At 35.0% G+C, this 21290-nt stretch overlaps 1 protein-coding gene and 1 non-coding gene across 2 annotated transcripts; both read left to right on the top strand.

Moving 5' to 3' along the window:
* The first annotated feature begins 1992 nt into the window (after positions 1 to 1992).
* LOC120199620 (transcription factor MYB61-like) lies at positions 1993 to 21164 on the top strand. The gene is made up of 5 exons (XM_039200655.1): positions 1993 to 2004; positions 9281 to 9284; positions 19411 to 19594; positions 19674 to 19803; positions 19899 to 21164. Exons 3-5 carry the CDS (start codon positions 19462 to 19464, stop codon positions 20863 to 20865), a joined length of 1230 nt encoding a protein of 409 aa, XP_039056586.1. The 5' UTR covers positions 1993 to 2004; positions 9281 to 9284; positions 19411 to 19461; the 3' UTR covers positions 20866 to 21164.
* On the top strand, positions 5766 to 5834 carry TRNAK-UUU. The gene has a single exon. It is a non-coding gene; the product is annotated as a tRNA-Lys (tRNA).
* Positions 21165 to 21290: the final 126 nt, after the last annotated feature.

Genomic DNA, 21290 nt, shown 5'->3' with positions numbered 1-21290 from the left:
CCAAGCATTTTACAAAGGATGTGATCGATGCCAACGGACTGGAAACATCTCCAGACGACATGAGATGCCGCTGCAAAATATTTTGGAGATAGAGCTGTTTGATGTGTGGGGCATCGACTTCATGGGACCATTCCCATCTTTTGAAGGAAAATTATATATATTGCTTGCTGTGGATTATGTGTCAAAGTGGGTGGAAGCAATAGTAACATCAAGAAATGACTCCAAGACCGTACTCAAGTTTTTGCACAAGTATATTTTCACTCGGTTTGGAGTACCTCATGCTATCATCAGTGATGAAGGAACCTATTTTGATAACAAGTTGATTGCCAAGGTATTGCTGAGATATGGAGTTCGACACAAGATTGCCACGGCATATCACCCGCAGACAAATGGCCAAGCTGAGATATCTAATCGAGAGATCAAGCATATTTTAGAGAAAGTGGTGAACCCAAAGCGAAAGGATTGGTCGCCAAAGTTGGATGAAGCACTTTGGGCGTACAGAACAACATTCAAAACTCCTTTGGGGATGTCACCCTTCAAGCTAGTATATGGGAAAGCTTGTCATCTCCCGGTTGAGCTTGAATATAAAGCTTATTGGGCTATCAAGCGATTGAATTTCGATGCTCAACTAGCTGGGGAGCAGAGATTATTAGAACTTAATGAAATGGAAGAGTTTAGAGCACAAGCATATGAGAATGCTCGGATATACAAGGAGAAAACCAAGAAGTGGCATGACCAAAAACTGATGCCACGGCATTTTCATGTGGGGCAACAAGTCTTGCTTTACAACTCCAGACTTAAACTCTTTCCTGGGAAGCTAAAATCTCGATGGTCAGGGCCATTTGAGGTGCATTATGTCTATCCCCATAGAGCTGTTGACATCAAAAGAATAGACAATGGGAAGATCTTCAAGGTCAATGGCCAGCGTCTGAAAGCCTACAATGGAATTCCACCACCGCACAACAAGGACGTGTTACGGTTGCACGATACTGAAGCGTGCCCAGAGGATAACCAAAATTCGATGCCTCGGCATGGAATTTGTGTATGTGCATAAATAAAATTTAACATTCAAGTTTTTTCTTTAGTTTTATTTTATTTTATTTTGTAATTAATTTTTGATCTGATTTGTAGGGACCACATTGCTGCAAACCGTACAAGGAGCGGTTACCAAAGGGAGGAAAGGACAAAGCATCAATTGGAGAGATATTCTTTTGATTTGTTTCTTTTTATTTAATTTAATTTCTGACATTTACTTTTCTCTTTCCACAGTTTTTGTCCCATCATCATCATTGCTTTTTGGCAGTTTTTCCTTCCCCATACATGCACAACCCCCACCCACTAATTTCTCTCTTAACCGTCCTATCACCCCTTTTCCCTCCCAAATTTTTAACTTTTTCTTTTATCTTTCATTATTAATTTTTCTCTTTCATTTTAACTTTTACCTTTTCTCTTTCTTTCTTTCATTCATCTTCTTTCTTTGTTATTTCTCCATAGCCGAAATACATCCAAGTTTTTAAAGCTTTCAAAAACTTCTTCCTTTTTCATTTTTCTTACATCAAAAACACTGAAAATGGTGCGCTCAAGACTGGCTCCAACCGACACGACCGCTTGGCAACAGTTTGAGAATGATGAGGCCAAGGCTCAGTTCCAAAATTTCAAGAATCGAAAACTCTTTTTTGAGTTGGGATTTATTTTTACCGAGGAAACCGATGGTTGTTTTGGACCCGATGTTATGGACATCGTGACGCCGCTCAAGTGGTAGAAGTTTGCCCGTCATCCTGGTTCGGTGAACGCCTCATTAGTTAAGGAGTTCTATGAGAACATTTCCAAGCCCAATCAACACTCCATCTTCGTTCGAGGTAAGCAAATCCGTTTTACATCCACTGCTATTAATCGTTATTTTCATTTACAGGAGGTAGTAGACGCCCATGCCACGTTCGAAGAGAAAGCAGATAGCAACACATACGATGGGATCTTGGAGGACCTTTGTTTCGAAAACACTGAGTGGAATGGTCGCCAGACGAGCCGATACTCGGTCAACCGGGAACGTCTTCAGCCGCGCGCAAAGTTATGGAATCACTTTCTCAAGCATAAACTAATGCCCACCTCCCATAACACTACGGTATCACTTTCACGCTTATTGCTTTTGCATTCTATAATGGTATCCCGTTCGATCGATGTGGGTCGTATCATTGTTCAGTAAGTTCACGACTGTTTGGGTAAAAAGGCAAGTGCTTTCGTGTTTCCTAATTTAATTACCGCTTTATGTCGTAAGAAAAAGGTTGAGGAAAATGCTTTTGATGAAATTTTACTTGGATTATCGGGCATCAATAGGGCTAGACTTCCACTGTTGTTGGGAATTGAAAATCCCAAGTCTAACGACCCTGTTCATGAGCAATCTGCAGGTGCTACAGAAACGAATTCCGAGGCAATGTTACTTGCTCTCGAGGAAGCTGTGACGCGGACTCAAGCTCAAATCCATGCTTTGCACGGTGACATCCGTAACTTCTTTGGATATGTGAAGCATAGAGATGCTGTGGTGAAATCATTCTTTCAAGAAATCATTCCCCACGGACAACGGAATTTTCCTGGATTCCCAGATAAAATTATGCTGGCATTCACTGCCGAGGCATCTTCAGAGCCTGAGCACGATGCACCTGATCCTCCTGCTGATGACCCTACTCCTGATACACACCGGTCCAAGACTCCTGAATACTCGCCCATTGTCCCTGTTGAAGAAACACCCAGCCTCGTCCCAGCACCCAATCCTTCTCCTGCACAACGTAGTGGTCACCGCACCAAGACCACGGCTGGACGCATTGCGCACTATTACTCCAATTCTTCCGAGTCCAGCCCAGCACCTATCCGAAAGAGAATCCGACGAGGAGCTGCTAGCACCTCCAAAGCACCACCATCACGTAAACATTGAGGTACCTCTCTTGCATCTATTTTCATTTAGTTGCATTTCATTGCATAACATATAGTTTATAGTTAGTTTAGTTCTCTTTAAAGCATTGAGGATAATGCTTCCCTTAAGTTTGGGGGAGGTATTATTCTTGGTAGGTCATATGCATGATAGCATTAGCATAGTATTATGCCATGGCATCAGTAAATGGTAGGACAGTCAGATAAAATGTTTTGAGGATACCCGATGATGATAATTTTGTTAGGCTAGAATCTGAATGTAAATGACTGTTGAGAATGATAGAACTTACTCTAGGGCTTGATGCTTTGTGAAAAATATTTACACGATTTGTATGTTCTCTATACTTAGAAAATTTAGGAAATTTTTATGAAGGAACTTTAGTTAGTCTTGGCATTGAAATATAGTATGGTGTTTAAAAGAAAAATCAAAAACAAACTCCCTTAGAAATGAAACTGTGAATAAATGCTTAAGCATAGCTGTAGAGGGACACTCCTCTTTGCCGTGGCATTTCCTGGAACTTTCTTTAATAAATGGAAGCCTTGTGCATATGAGTGAATGAGAGAAGTCACAGGATGACTCTACTTAACTAGCTCGGGGATGGAAGGTATGCTCCATTTCATCTAGAGTATGGGAGAGTAGGTGTGATGAGCTGACTCCTTTCGTAACAGTATTTAAAAAAAATTACAGAAAAGGGAGTAAAATGTGCTTAATGATAAGTAAATGCCTTGACAAAAACTAGGGGACTTGATTAGAAATTGTCTAAATTCGCTAAGTATAGATTGGATACAATCATGCACAACACACTACCACAAAGGATTTTGACCTAGGGAAAAGTACTTGAATTCTTGATAAGTCTAGCATGTTGAAGCCTATCGTTCTGAGGGTTGAAATTCAATTTTGTCCTAATGTTTTACTATCGAACTTTGCCATGACATTATGCTTATGTAACTACTATCCATTGCTTGAGGACAAGCAATAGCTTAAGTTTGGGGGTGTGTTAACTTCCTAAAAAGGCTACTTTTAAAGCCTTTTTCACTTAAGTTATTGTTTGTTTAAAAGCTCATTTTAGTCATTTTAGGATCATGTAGTTGCATATAGTTGCATTTGTGGTGGTTGTGCTATTTTATTTCTTAATGGTGATGTTTGAGGGAAATGTGCAGTTTGTCTATGGTGTGCAGGGAATAGCAAGAAAAAGGATTCTTTGGGAAGTAATGCCGCGGCATCACACGTTGCTAAAGCAGATTGAAATGCCTTGGCATTTCTGGCGCAGAAAAAGACAAAAAGATATTTCTGCATAAGGACAGCTGGCACTGGACAGCTATCCCTGCACGTGGAGGACTGCTGTAACCGCCTGCCAGAGCTACCAATGGACCACTGCCACTTAGAGGATAAGGTTCATGCACAAAATGTGATTCTAGGAGTATGAGAGGTATTTTGCACCCAACAAACTCATCATTACCCCTAGATATTTTATTTATTATATATGACACCTCATGGGAGAGAGAGAGGAGAGGACGAAGATCACACGTATAGAGCAGAAAAATCACATTTTTATTTTCTTTTTTTCCTTTCTTATTCCTTGGGAATATTCCTCCATTGATAAAGCTCCAAGGAGTGGCAAGCTAGGCGCCGAAAGGAGCTAGCGAGCTAGGTGGTTCGTGGTGGCCGAGAGGAGACCTCCGGTGGCGCGTCGAAGGCTTCTTCTCACTTCCGTTTTTGCTGCTATTTCTTTATATTATTTTGTGGGTTGTTGGAACGAATTTTCATGACTTTGTGTTTGGATATTTCGAACCCCACCATGAACTAACTTATTTGGTGGTGGTTGGTTGAATGGTTTTTTAAACTTTATTTTTAATGGTATATTTAAGTTTATTTTGGTTCTTTATTTGCTTTGCTTATGAATGCTTCACCATCTAGGCTTGTAAGAGGCATGGAAATGTCCATCTCTTAGATGAAGGTTAGGTATTCAGAAGAATCCTAAACTAAAAATACTTGTAAGTATTCGGAAGAAACGCAAGATAAGATCCTCATAAGCAATGGGTTATGGTATTTTCAAGGGGATTTGAACCGGCCTAGGAATATTATAACTTAATCCCTTAGATCTCGGAAGAGACTAGGTTAGGATTTCAAAGACTAAAAAGGGTGTCTTCATCAATAGGGTAGACTGTCCAACATCGTTGAGTGAGAGCATATGCCTTGGCATCCTATTCTGTTAGGTTCTTTTGAACACTTTAGGAAAGCCCTGTCGAGTAAGTAAAGACAAGATAGCTTAGATATACTTGAGAAATAAGTTTAGCAACCTTAGACCAATCCCTACCATTTATTTCATTGGAAGCTTGTCACGTGAGGATTATTTTCTTCTTATTTTATTTATCTTTTTATTTACTGTCTTTACAATTTCTCATTACCTCAACATTTCACCATACTCAACATTAAACATCCATCATTGCCACTGCATTTCCATTTGCTACACCATCACACCATCAACCCGCATCCACCAGCATACACATATCCATTGTCTTGACATTTGTATATATCAAGACTAACTATACTTAGATAGAATATTAAATTGCTTTGGTTAGACTTTTGTGATTTCACCCAATCCCTGTGGAGACGATACTCACTCATCACTATATTACTTGAGCGATTGTGTATACTTGCACATTATTTGCATATATTTTATAGTACTCACAACACACAACACTCAACCTTGGGACAATTCATAATTTAGAGGTCTTCACGGAAGCTGCTCTCAACCTTGCATTGGGGGCAGCCTACTACCCTACCTCCCCTTATCCCATTACATATGGGAATAAGGATCAACTAATTTGAATTGCCAGTCCAGCTCAGTTGGTAGAGCACAAGGCTTTTAACCTTGGGGTCGTGGGATCGAGTCCCACGGGGGACAATTCATAATTTGGAGGTCTCCACGGAAGCTGCTCTCAATCTGGCATTGGGGGCAACCTACTATCCTACCTCCCCTTACCCCATTACATATGGAATAAAGGTCAACTAATTTTTTTTAGGAGAGGAATAACTTATAAAATGTCAGGGGAGGAAATAATAAGACTAAATTTCAAAATAATATAAAGATATCGATCATAATTAAACTATACCAAGGGGTACGAGCGTTCATTATTAAATGGTTACGAGTAAAAAATATGTAGTACCTTATTACCCCAAATTTATAAAAAAAATCCATTATTTAAAAATATATAAATATCAAAACAATTTTTATAAAATTTATATAGCAATTCAGGGTTTCAGAAGAGAACAAAGGTAGAATATATTTTTTTTCTATTATTGGGATCACACCGAACCACTTCTTGATCATAACAAAAACTGAGAACCAAATACACATGTCAAATTAAAACCTGCAGCAAAGTAATTAAATAAATCGAGACCAAACATTACAAAAGGAGTACAGAACTGGCTTACATTTTCATGAACTATATATTATTGTTTTTGCATTTAACGGTGAGAGAAAATAGTTGACCCTAGGGAACAGCTCATGTGCTTGCATATGATGAGCTCACGATTCAATGATGAGGCATGGACATATGAGAATCTCTTTTTATTTATTAATATTTGAAAAGGAGATATTTACGTTAATTAATAATTTGATCCGGGTGGATATGACAAATTTACTACAATACAAAAACGAGAAAGAAAAATAATTTTATATATATATATTTAATAATACTAATAATACCAGGAATTTCAAACATATAATAAACTTGAGGGTGGTTGAAAGTTTTAATTTAAGTAGTATGGATTCCATGCAACTGGCAAATACTCTCTTATACACGTAAATTTAATTAATAATATGCAAAGACATCTGGTAGCGGACAAATTTTAATTATAACATCAAATCAATTACTTTGTGGAAAACAATCTCAACTTTTTTGTGTGTGTGGATAATTTGGAATTTATTACCCAAGAGCAAACAATTACAAAATTAGTGTTCAAGAACATCAGGACAAAGAACAATCTCAACTTTGCTAAACGGCGTTAATGTATAAATATTAGAATTTTCAATGATATTTCTGCGATTAGAAGGTAACGAAATATATAATTTAGAAAATAAAAAGAAGAAGAAAGAAAGAAAAGTTTGATTTTGTCGGTGGAGTACGTATGAATATGAACATTACTTTTCGCTATAACCTGCTGGCTACCGGTCCCGCACTTCTCTTCCATGTGTACGCGCTTCCTCCACTTTACATTTATGCCCAGTCAAGGAAGATAAAGTGAAATGCTGACCTAATTTGGTCAGTTACATCAAGTGCCTATGAATTTGACTTTTTTTTTTATAGTAAAATTAATTATAAAGTAGTATATATTCAGAATTTTATTAGTTTTTTTAATAATATATATAAGTAGAAGTAGTTAATCGAATTTAAGATCTCTTAAAATCTAATATCTCTTAAAAGAATGACATTTTACTGCTAAAATGGCTATCACAATATAAAGTTTGTATTTTAAAATCATTGATATCATCATAATCATGCATCTCAAACATGTATAATGGGATGACTGTGTTTATACCCATTAGGGTTAATATATATGAAATGGCCAGAAAAATAAGGCTAAAAAAATATAACCCTAGAATCATCACCTTCGAGGAGAGTTTGTCCCTTTCATAATTTTGAGACATTTGGGACCCAGAAAGATGGCGTAGAGATATGTTATTTGTATATAGTCGATGAAGATGTTGTGTAGTGATCAGTATCTGATGGGTCCATTCCTCTCTGGACTATTTTGCATGCACAGGAATTTGACTCCACCCATCTCTCAAGTATCACCATCCCCTTCACACCTTTTCAATGTCTTTTTCGGCCATTGATCCCAAGCTTCAATTCCTGCAAGATTCTGGCAGTATAGTTGTGCCAGATAATGCTTAAGTCAATTTACTGTACTCTAAACAGTCAATGATGTTGTTATCCCACCGTGAACAACAACAAAAAAATCCAACTTGCACAAGAAAATAATTTGAACACTAACTTTACAAAACTCACTAATACACATCTATTATACTATAACTCATGGAGTTATATTGCCATAATACATACTAGGAGTCTTCCTAGATTTATTATATACAACCCAAATGTCCGTCTGGTGCACCTTGGAGCTCCGATTCGTCCTCAAATCGTCGTCATCCACTCCGGTCGTCACACATCACCATCTTTGCTTCTTCTTTTGCTATTTTTAACCGCAAACTGAAATCCAGGTGACAAGCATCGTTTTACTCATAAAAAATAATAAATAAATCCTCTTCAAACTGAATAATTGTAGTATAGAAAGAGGGTTGTTCCACAGGGAAATATAGAATTTCTACACAAATATATTTCGAGTTTAGATCCAGAAGCAGTAATTAAACAAATAAAAATAAGAGCGAGATAGGCGTGATTTAGACAAGATGAAGAAAGTAAAAAAAAAACGAAGGTAAAAATAAGTCTAAAAATTGAGTAAGCAGTAAATCAAAAGATAAATGAAATAAGTTTAGAAATCACAAAAAAGGAAAATTGCATTTATGATCATCCATGGTAGATTTTAGCATTTGGTGTTAATTAACTTGTTTAAAACCTCTTTATGACCCATTCTATCATGTTTAAACTTATATTGATCAATTGAAAATGTTGTAATGGTTTTGTGAAGGTTTTGAAGTGTTTAAAAGTGTGAAAATTTAAGTTGCGGAAGAGGTTTCAAAACTCCATATGGCTGGTTTCGAAACCTTTTGTCCAGAATATAAATTTTCTCAAAGGTTTCGAAACCTCTACATTAGGTTTCGAAACCCCCTGCCTAGACCCTAAAAATTTATATTGAGGTTTTAAAACCTCTAGAGTAGGTTTCAAAACCCCGACATGATTTTGGCCAAATAGTAGTATAATGGTACACGGATGGTCGTGAACTTATAGTATGCTTATTAATAAGTAAACTTCCAATAAAACTTCAAATGAGAACAAAAACAATGTCTAATTACATTAGACAAGATACAAATTAGGGTGACATAAAACTAGCCTTGGTTGAATACTTGGGAAATTAACTGGGACAACCGAGTTACTTTCGTATGTGATACTAGAATCGATGTTTAGAATCAGTCTGGATATCCTTAGGTAGTGCGCAAGGCACTTTAAACTGACTAACTAGGGCCAAGGCCCGAAACTCGCAAGAGGTGGGTTAGTCGAGGGTGTTGATCGATGTAGAGTTTCGGGTATCATCCTAGGTAGACTAAAGGCTTGTGTGAGCTTCAAGATGAAGAACCTTTAGCAGCACTATGATGTCTACCATAGAGTAGAGAGTGAGTATACAATTATACTCATTAAACCAGTAAACTTGATAGCTTGAGCCTTTCAGTGATGTACTTTTAGTATGACCTAGTTGTTAATGTGACACTAAGCTAGTTAGCTCAGCCTTTGATTTGTTCGTTTGCAAGTTAGTATATTGATCAGTTCGAGGAGCCTTAGAGTGACCGAGGTCCAGATCCAGTGCAGAGTAGAGTACATCATCAAGTTTTGAAGGGTATGTATATTTATAAACCCAATTGTATTGAGTCGTAAATTCAGTTAAGACTCGATTTGTATTATTTAAAAGTAAATATTTTATTTTAGGAGCTCCCGATGTAAAAGTTGTAATTATATTTTATGGATGTTTTTCTTATAAAATGATTATGAAAATAGTCATTTTAAAGTAAGAAAAAAAGTTTGGTTAGCCACTTCGGTGGTTTCGTGTGGCACCCAAATAGGTAGATTGTGTGTCGTACTGATTTAGGGTGTTAAATTTAATGGTATCAGAGCAAGGTTTGAGTATTCCTATGATTGTGGGTCAGTGTCGGTAAAGAGTTTATGAGTATATGTGCCTATAAAGAGTTATGTCGTACTTCTATATCTGAAATAGTAGAGAGCCTGTGCCATAATAGAGAGGGTAGACATGAGAGTAGATCTTCTATAGCTGGTGAAATTAGTGATGCGAGTTTAAGGTATAAGTTCGATGGCTTAAGATCAGGAAGGAAGATTGGACTAAGATAGTGGTGTTTAGTGAGAACCCAAGGGTTTGAGGATTGTGCCGGCCATTAGGGCACATAAGGATTCCTCTAGAGAAGGTTCCCGGTGTTTTTATTCGAACTTAAAAAAAGTTAGAAGTGATATTTTCAATCAAATCAGGCAATTTTCAGACCCCCAACGGCAGCAGCTAGCGTTAACTCCCTTATCCTCACTTTAATCGACCACTAAATCACCCAATCCTCCATTCGTTTTATTTTCCATAGCCCCACACTCATCAAATTAATTCCCAAAATAACTCTCATTTCCACTCAACCTCTTTCCCTTCTTAATTCCCCATTACCCACGTGATTTATATCATAAACCCTATTTTTTTATTTTACTCGAACATACGATTGATTATCTCTTCTTTCATTCTTCCTTTAATTTATTTTATTCCATCGCACCCTCAAACTCTCACCCAATAGTTGCTTGCTGTTCACTGCTATGATCGCAACTCACACAATACTGATTTCTGCGCTTCGAGTCGAGACTTACATAGAAATCGTGGTTCGAATAATAAACCTAAAGGTCGACAATTATTTTTCGTCGATTAATCATTGTCACCATTGCCCACTGTCGACTCAAAAAATTTAAGGTAAATAAACGAGCTTATTTTTAGTTACATATTATTAATGGTATTTCCCTTTGGCTTTGTAGAAAATTTAGGGATCGATCTGCACTCAAACAATTTTTTAGCGATCGAACTCAATCGAATAGCCCCTTTCGCGATCGTTAATTATCACAGAGAATTATTCTTTACCTTTCTCTCTTGCGCTTTAATTTTTATTTCCGTATTTAGGCAATACGATTAAGTGAAGGGGGTAAAGATTGAAATTGAATTCCATCTTACTTGTCTTATGTTTGTTTGAATTGGTTGAATACTTGGTTGAAATATTTGCTTTCCAACGATTATCTTTAAGCATGTTGTGATTGTTTAAGCTAAAGTAAATATTCTGAATCTAAACATTCTTGATAGTTGAATTGCATGAGAAGGAATTTAATATGACTTCATTGAAACATTCCTTGATTTTGTTTATTGAATTTCACCTAACTTAATTGATAAAGATTTTGATGCTTGATGAGCATGCTTTTTAATTTTTTGTGCTCCTTTTCTTGTTGAGTGTGTCAAATTAAACTTGAAAATCTAGAACTTGTGGCATGATAAATTTTGAGACTACACAAGAAATTTAGTGTTTTGATATGATTTGGGCATTATTATTCACCTTACTTTTACCCAAGAAAAATCCTACCCTTTACTTCTCCATTAGTGAACCATTTTGAGCCTTTTTCCACTTCTTTGTTTTCACCTCAATTTAAAACATGAGCCTTTTGTTTTTCACCTTTTTTTCACCCTTGTCGACATAAATAATTGAAGCTTGTTTGCACTCTTATACCACAAAAAATGAAAAAACATCAACATTCGAATAAAGGAAAACAATAGAAAAAATCCAGAGAAAAATAAAACAAAAACAAAAAAAGAGAAAAAGAGAAAAACTCGAGAGAAGAAATAAAAACAGAAAAAGTCTAGTTGATTTTGCTTTTGATGTATATATTTTTGTTGTTTCATTTGTCTTTTTTTGTTCGTAGACTTGGTTAAATTGTTTGAAGAATTCTTTGTCTCGATTGTAAACCTCATTTCTAACCTTTTCCCTACTTTTTCCTAAGCCCCATTACACCCTTTTAAAGACCCAAGGATCATTGCATCTTATTTCTTCTAAGTAATAGAGAATTGATTATGTTACAAGCCTATGGAAATTCTTGTTTAGTTCTGACTTTGAGCGAATTTGGCACCTGAAACACATTTGAGTGAATCTTTGTGGGGAATTAGGTTAGGTGAAATTTTTTATTGATGAATGATGGGAAGATTGAAATGTTGTTTGATTTACTTCTACTCGTGTCTATTCAGTTGATTGGTGTTTTGATTCATTTAGTTACTATGAGCTTGATTTTCATAATTTGCTTTAAGTATGAAACGGATTGGAGGAAGGGAAATTAAGTTCTTAATTAGTTTGATCAAAGCATGCTTGAGGACAAGCATGAGACAAGTGAGGGGGGATTTGACGAGTGCTTAAAATTGTCACTCTTTACTTGCTATTTTTCTTGTTTTGTGAATTCTTCACTGTTGATTTGGGTTGTATTTGTTTATTTTTCTTGTTTTACAAAACGTGTTATATTTAATCAAAACATGCTTGAGAACAAGCATGAGACATGGGCACGACACGAGTTTGACGTGACAGTTTCTAGAAGGTCAAGTCAGCACACGGAGCATTCTAGAAATAGCTTAGTCAGCAGGATTTGAGGAGATTTTCTACGAGATTTAGTCTTTAAGTTCGAATTTAAACATTTAGAATTATTTTCCAAAATTTTAGGATTTTTTATTTTGACTTTAATTTCCATGTTATCTTAGGGTTTAGAACCCTATAAATACCAACCTTGGGGTATGACTTAGGGCATCTTGAATTCATCATTGTTACTTTATTCTTGTTTTAATTAAAATTTTCTTTTTTCTTTCATTTTTTTAGCTTTCTTTACTTTAAGCTTTTTCATTTTCATAAAATATGCTAAGTATGGTCTCTACCATGCTTAGCTAATTTTCTTTATAGTCGAGAGCTAGCAATGACTCAATTCCATAAGTGAATTGAAAATCACTTAATTCCCTTCAGGATACATTTTTTATTTTTTGTTTTATTAGTTTGATAATCGGCCTTACTTTTAAAAATAAAACGCTTTCAAATCAAAAAGTCGACGTTGGTATGGATGTTGTTTTAATTTACAGTTGGGAGGAGGGATTAACCTGTGGCATATTCGACCTCTTGTTAACACACTTAGCGGCGGTCCGCTAAGGAAAATCAAGATTGGATTTGATTCTCGATGAGACAATATAATCCGAGTTGAGTCTTTCCATTACTTAATTTTGTTTGTTCTAACGGCAATAGTTGTGGTTAGCCATTCAAGAATCGACTTTTGAAGAGTGACTTGGGAAAACCAATTACGAAAGAGAAAGGCAAGTTACAATAGGTTAGACCTTGTAGACTGTAACCAACATGAATCTCGGAATAAAAAAATATTCCGATGATCAACGAAATTGAAGCAAAGCAGCTTGAGGCGATTTTCTCTTTGATATTATCTCAATCTTATTTACATTTAATTTATTTTGTCTTGCTTTTAGTTTTCATTTTCTACATTTCTTTACTTCGTCACATTATCGTCAAAACCCCCTTAATTATTTTTTCTTGTTATTGCCTGGACTAAAATCGACACGAATTTGCATCATAAATTACTAAATCACTGTGAATTAACCCTCTTTCACTATATTATTCTCAATTTATTTACTTTAATTTGAAGAGAATTTATTTTATTTTGAGGAGTAAAACAACGCTTGTAAAGAAGTAAGAAGTGTAAGAAAGATTTAGATTTCTCGGAGCTTTGTGGAAGATCTTTATCAGATTTCGATTTAACAGCGAGGTGGAAGGAGGCTAGGAAAACTTTAAAGATAGGGAAAAAATTGTGCATACAAATCTTGGGGAATGAGCAGGAGGTTATTCGCGAACTGGGTTTACTGGAAAACATCAAGGACTGTTGAGTAGGAGGCATCTGTTATTTTGTAATGATGAGGCTGGTATCATGGAATATTCGAGGAATTGGGGGTGATATTAAATTGTCGACAGTAAGAAGGTTAATTTATAGAGCATCAGGTGGAGGTGTTACTTTTGCAAGAAACAAAGAAGGATAGTTTCATAGAAGATGAGATTAAAAGATTTTGGTTTGATGATGATTTTGGGTTCTGCTTTGCTCCGGTAGCAGGTCGTTCGGGATAAAACTAAATTTTCGGAGGAGAGTTCCACAATCTACTCAAACTTCATTGTCACGAGAGGAGTTTGGTTAAAAGATAGACTGAAGTGGTTCGTTGCTGTCTTCCCTTGAAGTTGCTTCGGTCTTCATTAGTGTTCTGCTTGGCTTTTTGGTTGTTCGGCTGATGGTTTGCTGTTGTAGTTTTGTCTTGATGGGAGTCTGCTGAATTTTCTGTTTGTTTTATTTGTTGGCTGCAATGTTTTGTTTATATTCTTCCAGTTTTGGTTTTGGCCATGGGAGTAGTGGTATTGGTCAAGGGGTTAGTTGAGAAGGAGTGTCCTCGGTTTCGAGTATGGATTGTTTGTGACTTTTCGAGTTGGTATTTTTCACCTTATTCAGAGTATTATTTTTCTCCATTTAAGTTTAGGGAAATTTTTAATGTGACTCTTGACGTAGGTTTTACTTAATAAAAACTTTCATTGTAGAGCAAAAAAAAATCATGGAATTCACAACTGTAAACACATAAAAAAAGTATAAACAAGAAGTACATAAGGTATTAGCATAACATATAGATCAAGTAATTGTTACTTATAACACATAGGAATGCCCATACATGTTGCTCTTATCAAGTTTCAGAGTCATTTATCACTTTTTATTCACATAAGGTATCAAAAAATTGATCTAGATTTTTTTATGTCTGATAATCGGAAAATTCTTTTTCGATAAGTTATTTTAATGATATTTAAATTTTTTGATAAATCAATCAATTTTATTTATATTATGAATTAAAGAATAATGGATTTAATATAAAGGTTTAATGACTAAAATGTGATAGATGGATAATTTAGTAACTTTAGTAAAAAGATGAAACTTAGGAGCTAAAGTGAAAATAAGTGAAAAGTTCAATAACTAGAGGGTTTAATTAAGATCAATCGGTGATTAGTATAGAGAAGAAAGAAGATTAATGTTTGATGAATGAATTTGATCATTTTGTGTATATGATATCGATACTAAAATAAGAATATCGATATCATAAATTCATTAAAAAATTTCGAATGAGTTTTTAGTATAGATATTACGTTAATTATCAGTACTACACTTGTGATATTTATACTAAATATTTGGGTGTCGTCGTGTTGATACTTATTAGAGAGATCCAAATCACATAACCTTAACGTGTATTAGTATTGTAGTTATAAAAATGAGATAAATCATAAGTTACTTGAGTTCGACTAAGTAGGGGTGTATTTTGTTCGATTCGGTTCGGTTTTTTACTAAAATATGAACTGAACTGCCCTTTTACGGTTTTTAGAAATGGGAATTGAAATTGAAACCGAATGGTATAAAAACCACGATTTTTAGATCGGTTTGATTTGGTTCGGGAAATCAAATTTAAAGCTTAAATATATGTAGATAAATAAATTTAAATTTATAAACAATATTTTTAGTTTTAATATTTTATTTATTTAAATTTATCTTATAATAAATTCAAAATAATATGTTTTGGATACTTATTTTCTTTTATTTTTTATAATTTGGTTTAATTCGGTTCAAACAATTTTCATATGAAAAAATCGAAACCGAACTAGATATTTATTTTTAAACCGAACAAAGTGCAAATTTAAAAACCCGAACCGATCCAAACCATATAGTCCGGTTCGAATCAGTTTTTTTGTTTTCTCGATTTCGTTACTCAGCCATACGACTCAGTCAAAGCTCGCTTCGAGTGGACTCGAATTGAGCTCAAACTTGACTCAAGTGCTTAACGAACCGAAGCATGCTACTTGATACCTACTCGAAAAGCTTGCGACCAACTCAGAAAAATAATATATTAATTTTTTTAAAATTAAATTATTAATAATATTAACATTCATATGTTGTTTTAAAAAAATGAATTATAAGGTTTTCATATACTTAATATCATGTTCGAGCTCGAGTTTGAGCTTCAACCTAACTAGTAAGGAGAATTCTTCGAGTTCAAGTTTTTTTGAATTCAAGTTGAGTTCAATGACACTTGAGACTGACTCACCTCATTTGTAGTCCTAATTGGATCAATATTGATATTGTATATGTATGTATAGATACCATAACGAGTCTTGATATTATGAAAAATAATTCAGTCTCGATACTTTCAGCTAATATGGATACTATTGTAAGATAGTATCAATATTGTATAAACAATACTAATATCCACAGTGATAAATATTTATAAATGTTAACGATGAATTCGTTATGACCTTTAAAGTATAATAAATTATTTACATGATACTCGAGATTGAAACTGTAATAATCATTTAATCTTTAAAATCATGATTGATGAATAAATTATATGATATTTGAATTAGATTAAAAGTTATTGATTTCAATTTGGACCAGTTTAATAATTTTATACTTAACTAACCTCAAATATTTTCATTTTCAAATCAGTAAAGATTGAATAAAATAAACTTCCTTTTTATTTTTAAAATAGAGTAAATTATATCGTTCTTCATTGAACTTTACTTTCTCTTCTATTTTGCTCATCTTATTTTCAATTTTTCTATTTTACTCATTGAACTTTACATATTAAAAATTTTTGCTCAGTCTACTGTTAACTTTTAAATGGCACGATGATGTGTCATTTTTTCTTATTATTATTTAATATAAATAACTGAAAATTTAAAGGATAAATTGCATTGCTCCTCACTGAACTTTACTCTCTCTCCTATTTTGCTCACCCAATTATAAAATAAAAACAGAATGTTGTCGGATGCCACCGTCGGCCATCGTAGATGGTGTTCGTTCGGTCCCAAATTTCATGGGTCACTTCGTCTCGACAACTTGAGTCCGAATCCAACCTCTATTTTGTCAGAACTTGCTCTAAAGTCCACGAATTGGAGATTGAAAGTGAAGAAGTTGAAACATTTCAGTTGAGATTCAAGGATTTTGAGACATTTTTCGGTGAAACAACCACCAGATTCAAACTCCGGGGGTCAAGACGAACCAACCCATGAATTTTGAGAATGAAAGGCCACCATCAATGGTAGTTGACAGTGGCTGGCGGTGGCATCCGACCACTTTCTGTTTTTATTTTATAGTTAGGTGAGCGAAGTAGGAGAGAGAATAAAGTTCAGTGACGAACAGTGTAATTGACAATTAAATAATAACAATAAAATAACATGTCATCACACCATTAGAGAGTTAACGGCAGGATGAGTAAAACGATTAAATTTGTAAAGTTCAGTGAAGAAAATAGAAAAATTAAAAGTACGACGAGTAAAATAGAAGAGAGAATAAAGTTTAGTGAGCAACGATGTAATTTACCCTTTAATATATTTCATTAGATATAAAATAATCTTCTAAAAAAATTAACTCAAATAGAATAAACTATTCGAAGAAAAATTGAAAAGAATTCTAAAAACTTGCGATTGCATTGTCGAATGAGTATTCTAACGAGGAACAAAATTAACTATACATATTTTTAAACCGACCTTTTAAGGGAGGTCTAAGGAAAGGCATATTATATCAGGCTAAGAAAAAATGTTACAAAAAGTGTTAATATTTTTTTTAATATTTTTAGTAGAGTATTATCTAAAATATTATTTTTTATTAAAATGTTAATATCAAAAATATTTATTTTAAATAACAAAATTAATATTTTTAATAAAAAACTGATATTTTAAATAATATTATATTAAAAAAATTTAATATTTTTATAACGTATTTCTTTAACCTTATATTAATTTATCGTATAGCATAATTACTCTTCTTTCAAAGGATGGGTCCAATCCCAGGTTCCCATGAAATTTATTTTCACGCCAAGATCGTTCGATGATTTGACAGAGACAATTATTAGTCTTTTGGAATGTATAAACCATGTTACACGTCAACGTTTTGATGTAGGAATAAAAGTTGAATATCGACGAATATATATAAAATCTAAAATTTGTCAATTCAATTATTTATAAAACCGGTCCATTGTATTATTGATGTTAAGGTATTGTAATCTTTTTTTATCAAAGATTCCAAATGGGTTTCACACTTCAACGGCGGGCCATGCTCAGTACAGCTAATGATTTGGAATAATTTGATGAAATTTCTTGTTATCTTTCATAAGCTTTGTTAAAATCATTAAAATATTGCAGGGAGCAAAAAGGAAACAAACAAAACTAGAGGGATAGGCCTAGAAAATTCTCTGGGTTTTAATCTATTCGTTCATGGCCTCTTAGAAATTCAATTTCGTTTTTGTCGTGGCAGGCTAAAGAAAAGACAGCAAGGATTATGGAGGTTTAAAATATTTGAGTTTTCTGGGAATTATTTGGTCTGTCATGGATTGCTGCCCTAAACTTCTAATGATTAAGTTTAATATAAAATTAATCTCCAAACCCAATCCCTAATTTTTTTTGTTAATCTATCTTCATGTTCACCTGTCGTTTTGCATTTAAATATGTTTTATTGCAGAAACTGACTTCATATTAGTTTAATACCCAATCCTTAAATATGTTTTCTTTTAACTATGTTAAAATTATCCCATAGAAGTTTAAAAGGATAATTCCGAATTATATTCTTATAACACGGCCCATATGATCATGGCATGAACTAGGACATTGTAATATTGTATGAATGAATCTCAATCTTTCAGATATCTGCAAAATCTGTCATGTAAACAGTGATGGGAGAAAGCGTGATGCAGAAAGGTCGGGAATTGGTACAAAAATGGTGGAGGGGTGGCCAGGCAATAATGCTTTGGACCAAATGTGGTTTTAAAACCAATGTGACAATGTCTGTCAAAAGAGTGTAATTGCACTTCTGAAATTGTCATAAAAATTTGGGACCTTTGTCTTCTTTGTAAACTCGACCTGATAACCAAGGGTACCAGAAAAACGAAACAAAGCGAGTTGAGGGGAGTGTGTTGATTGATAAGATAAATACAACCCACGTAGTCACCTTCAAGGTGGTTATAAATACATGAAAACAGCAGCTTTTGTAACTTTCTGCAGAATGGTGATTTTCGTGTCGAAGAAAGCAAGTCCCATGGGAGAATGTGAAATTTCAAGTCTGGGAAATCCCAAACTGGAAATTTATACGTGGAGTAAGGTGGTTTGCAACGATGAGTGGAATTCATCGTAATCGGGAAAAGGCGTTTTGAGTTCTTAGAACATAGCCAAAATTATTTGATTCTTTCCACGTAATAATGAAACCTTTTCAAAGCTATCATGATTCCGGAGAATAATTCTCCCGACAAGCTTATACAGTAAAGAAAAGAAAAAAAACAGTATGAAAATTTCTTTACTTCCGGTTAAAATTTACTGTAAGAATAAAGATGACCCACCTTCTCTGCAAAAACATAATTCTCGGACCTTTAACTCAGATTTAAAAGAAGAAGAAGAAGTAACAGGGAATTTAACCAGAGTAATTTGTATAAATATTTCTTTTTTATGAAAAGATTATATATCCGAAAGAGAAAGAGGTGGGTCTGAAGGAAAGTGTAACACCATATTGAATACGACTTTTCTCACTGGACAGCTTCCTCTTATATTAATTCAACTCCTTTCTCAGCTGCTACTTCATTTTCAAATATCAAAATCCTCTCTTTTTCTTACATTTTTTTTTCCTTCTGACCAAAGCATTCTAAAAACACTTTTGATTGCAACGACTTCGCCTAGGATTCAGCAAAGTTGCTGCTTTTAGGACTTGGTCGTTATAGTTTGGTCTGGTCTCAAAATGGGGAGGCACCCTTGCTGTTACAAGCAGAAGCTAAGGAAAGGTCTTTGGTCTCCCGAAGAAGATGAGAAGCTCTTGAGGCATATCACCAAGTACGGCCATGGTTGCTGGAGCTCTGTCCCTAAACAAGCTGGTAAAATCTTTAAACCAAACAATTCAACTCTTTTCTTCTTCTTCTTCTGTTTCTTCTTTAAACCATCATGAATTGGCAGGCCTGCAGAGGTGTGGAAAGAGTTGCAGATTAAGGTGGATTAATTACTTAAGACCCGATCTAAAGAGAGGCACATTCTCTCAAGAAGAAGAAAATCTCATAATTGAACTTCATGCAGCTTTGGGGAATCGGTATTCTTTCTTTCTCATAACCCCTTTTTTTACCGGAAATTTTATACAGAATTCCTTAAACATTCTTTGTTTTATCCTGTTTGTTGAATCCTCAGGTGGTCCCAAATCGCTGCACAATTACCGGGAAGAACCGACAATGAAATTAAGAATCTCTGGAACTCTTGCTTAAAGAAGAAGCTTAGGCAGAGGGGCATTGACCCTGTGACTCACAAACCTCTCTCCGAGGTTGAAAATGGAGAAGACAACAAGAGTCAACACACTAATAGCCTGGACATGGCTTCAGGGGCATCCAGTGATTTGAACATCAACCCCGACAAACCAGGAACCACGTTGTATGAACAAAGATTTGTTTATCCGTTGGAAATGGAAGGCTGTTCTTCCAGCTCCTTGACAATCAACAGTGGCAATAATTTTATGGCATCCACGGCAAGCAAAGATTTGTTTCTCGATAGATTCGCGACCACAACCACTAACAGCCAGCCTTCTGATTTGGTGGGTCATTTTTCGATTCAGCAATTGAACTATCCATCATCGTCCAATGCGAGGCTTTCGTCTTCTTTAAACAACCCTACTCCGTGGTTCACCCAAACCAGCAAAGCTTTCGATATCAATTCGGGGTTTCCTTCGAGTTCAATCTCCTGCCTTGTCCCATCATTGACAAACTCATCATTCCTCTCTTCTCCTATGGGGTTCAATCCTTCAATGGCGTCGTTTACAGTTAATAACAATTTCGCTTGGGGAATGGCGGATTGTAGCACATCAGAGAAAGAAGAAGCTCCGATACATCTAATGGAAAACCAAGCGGAGGAAGTGAAGTGGCCCGAATATCTCAACAACCCAATGTTAACGGCGGCCGTTTTGCAAAATCAAACTCCACAATCCGGCTTGTACAATATGGACATAAAACCAGAAACACATTGCTTAACAGATAACAGTTTATCCAACAGTATGTGGCCTCATAATCAACAGCACCACCAACAACAACAACAACAAGATTTACAAAATTCGGAACTGAGCGGTAAGGATAACCAGAGACTTACGACCGCTTATGGACATGTTTAGCTTTTCGTTCTTACGTTCAATTTTTGTGTATATAAGTCCGATACACAAAGTTCATCACCTCTGGTTTTGGACAATTTGTGAGCAAAACAATCGTATTTGTTAGCTTTTTCCATTTGTTCTGTGCGCGCGCGTGTGTGGGAGTGTGGGGTAGCTCAGCAGAATAAGGCTTGTTTAAGTGGTCTTCTACTCTGTCTTTTTTGCCTGGTTGCATATGGCCATATTTGTGTCTTGGAATGTTGCAAATTCTATAATGTAAAACGATCGTTTATAAGAAAAAGAACAAAAGTACATTTCGTATTCATCCGATGTGGATTTGGATTTTCAAACCATTCTTTAGCTATCTGCAACTTATCCCTCTGTATTTTAAGATCGCGTGTGTGCCATGCATCGCCTTGTTTTAGATAATATTAATAATCGACATTTTA

The sequence above is a fragment of the Hibiscus syriacus genome, unplaced genomic scaffold, assembly GCF_006381635.1.
Source record: "Hibiscus syriacus cultivar Baekdansim isolate YM2019G1 unplaced genomic scaffold, ASM638163v2 tig00005459_pilon, whole genome shotgun sequence".
NCBI lineage: Eukaryota > Viridiplantae > Streptophyta > Magnoliopsida > Malvales > Malvaceae > Hibiscus > Hibiscus syriacus.
Note: the sequence above shows the minus strand (reverse complement) of the source record. Positions and strands in the feature narration are given on the sequence as shown.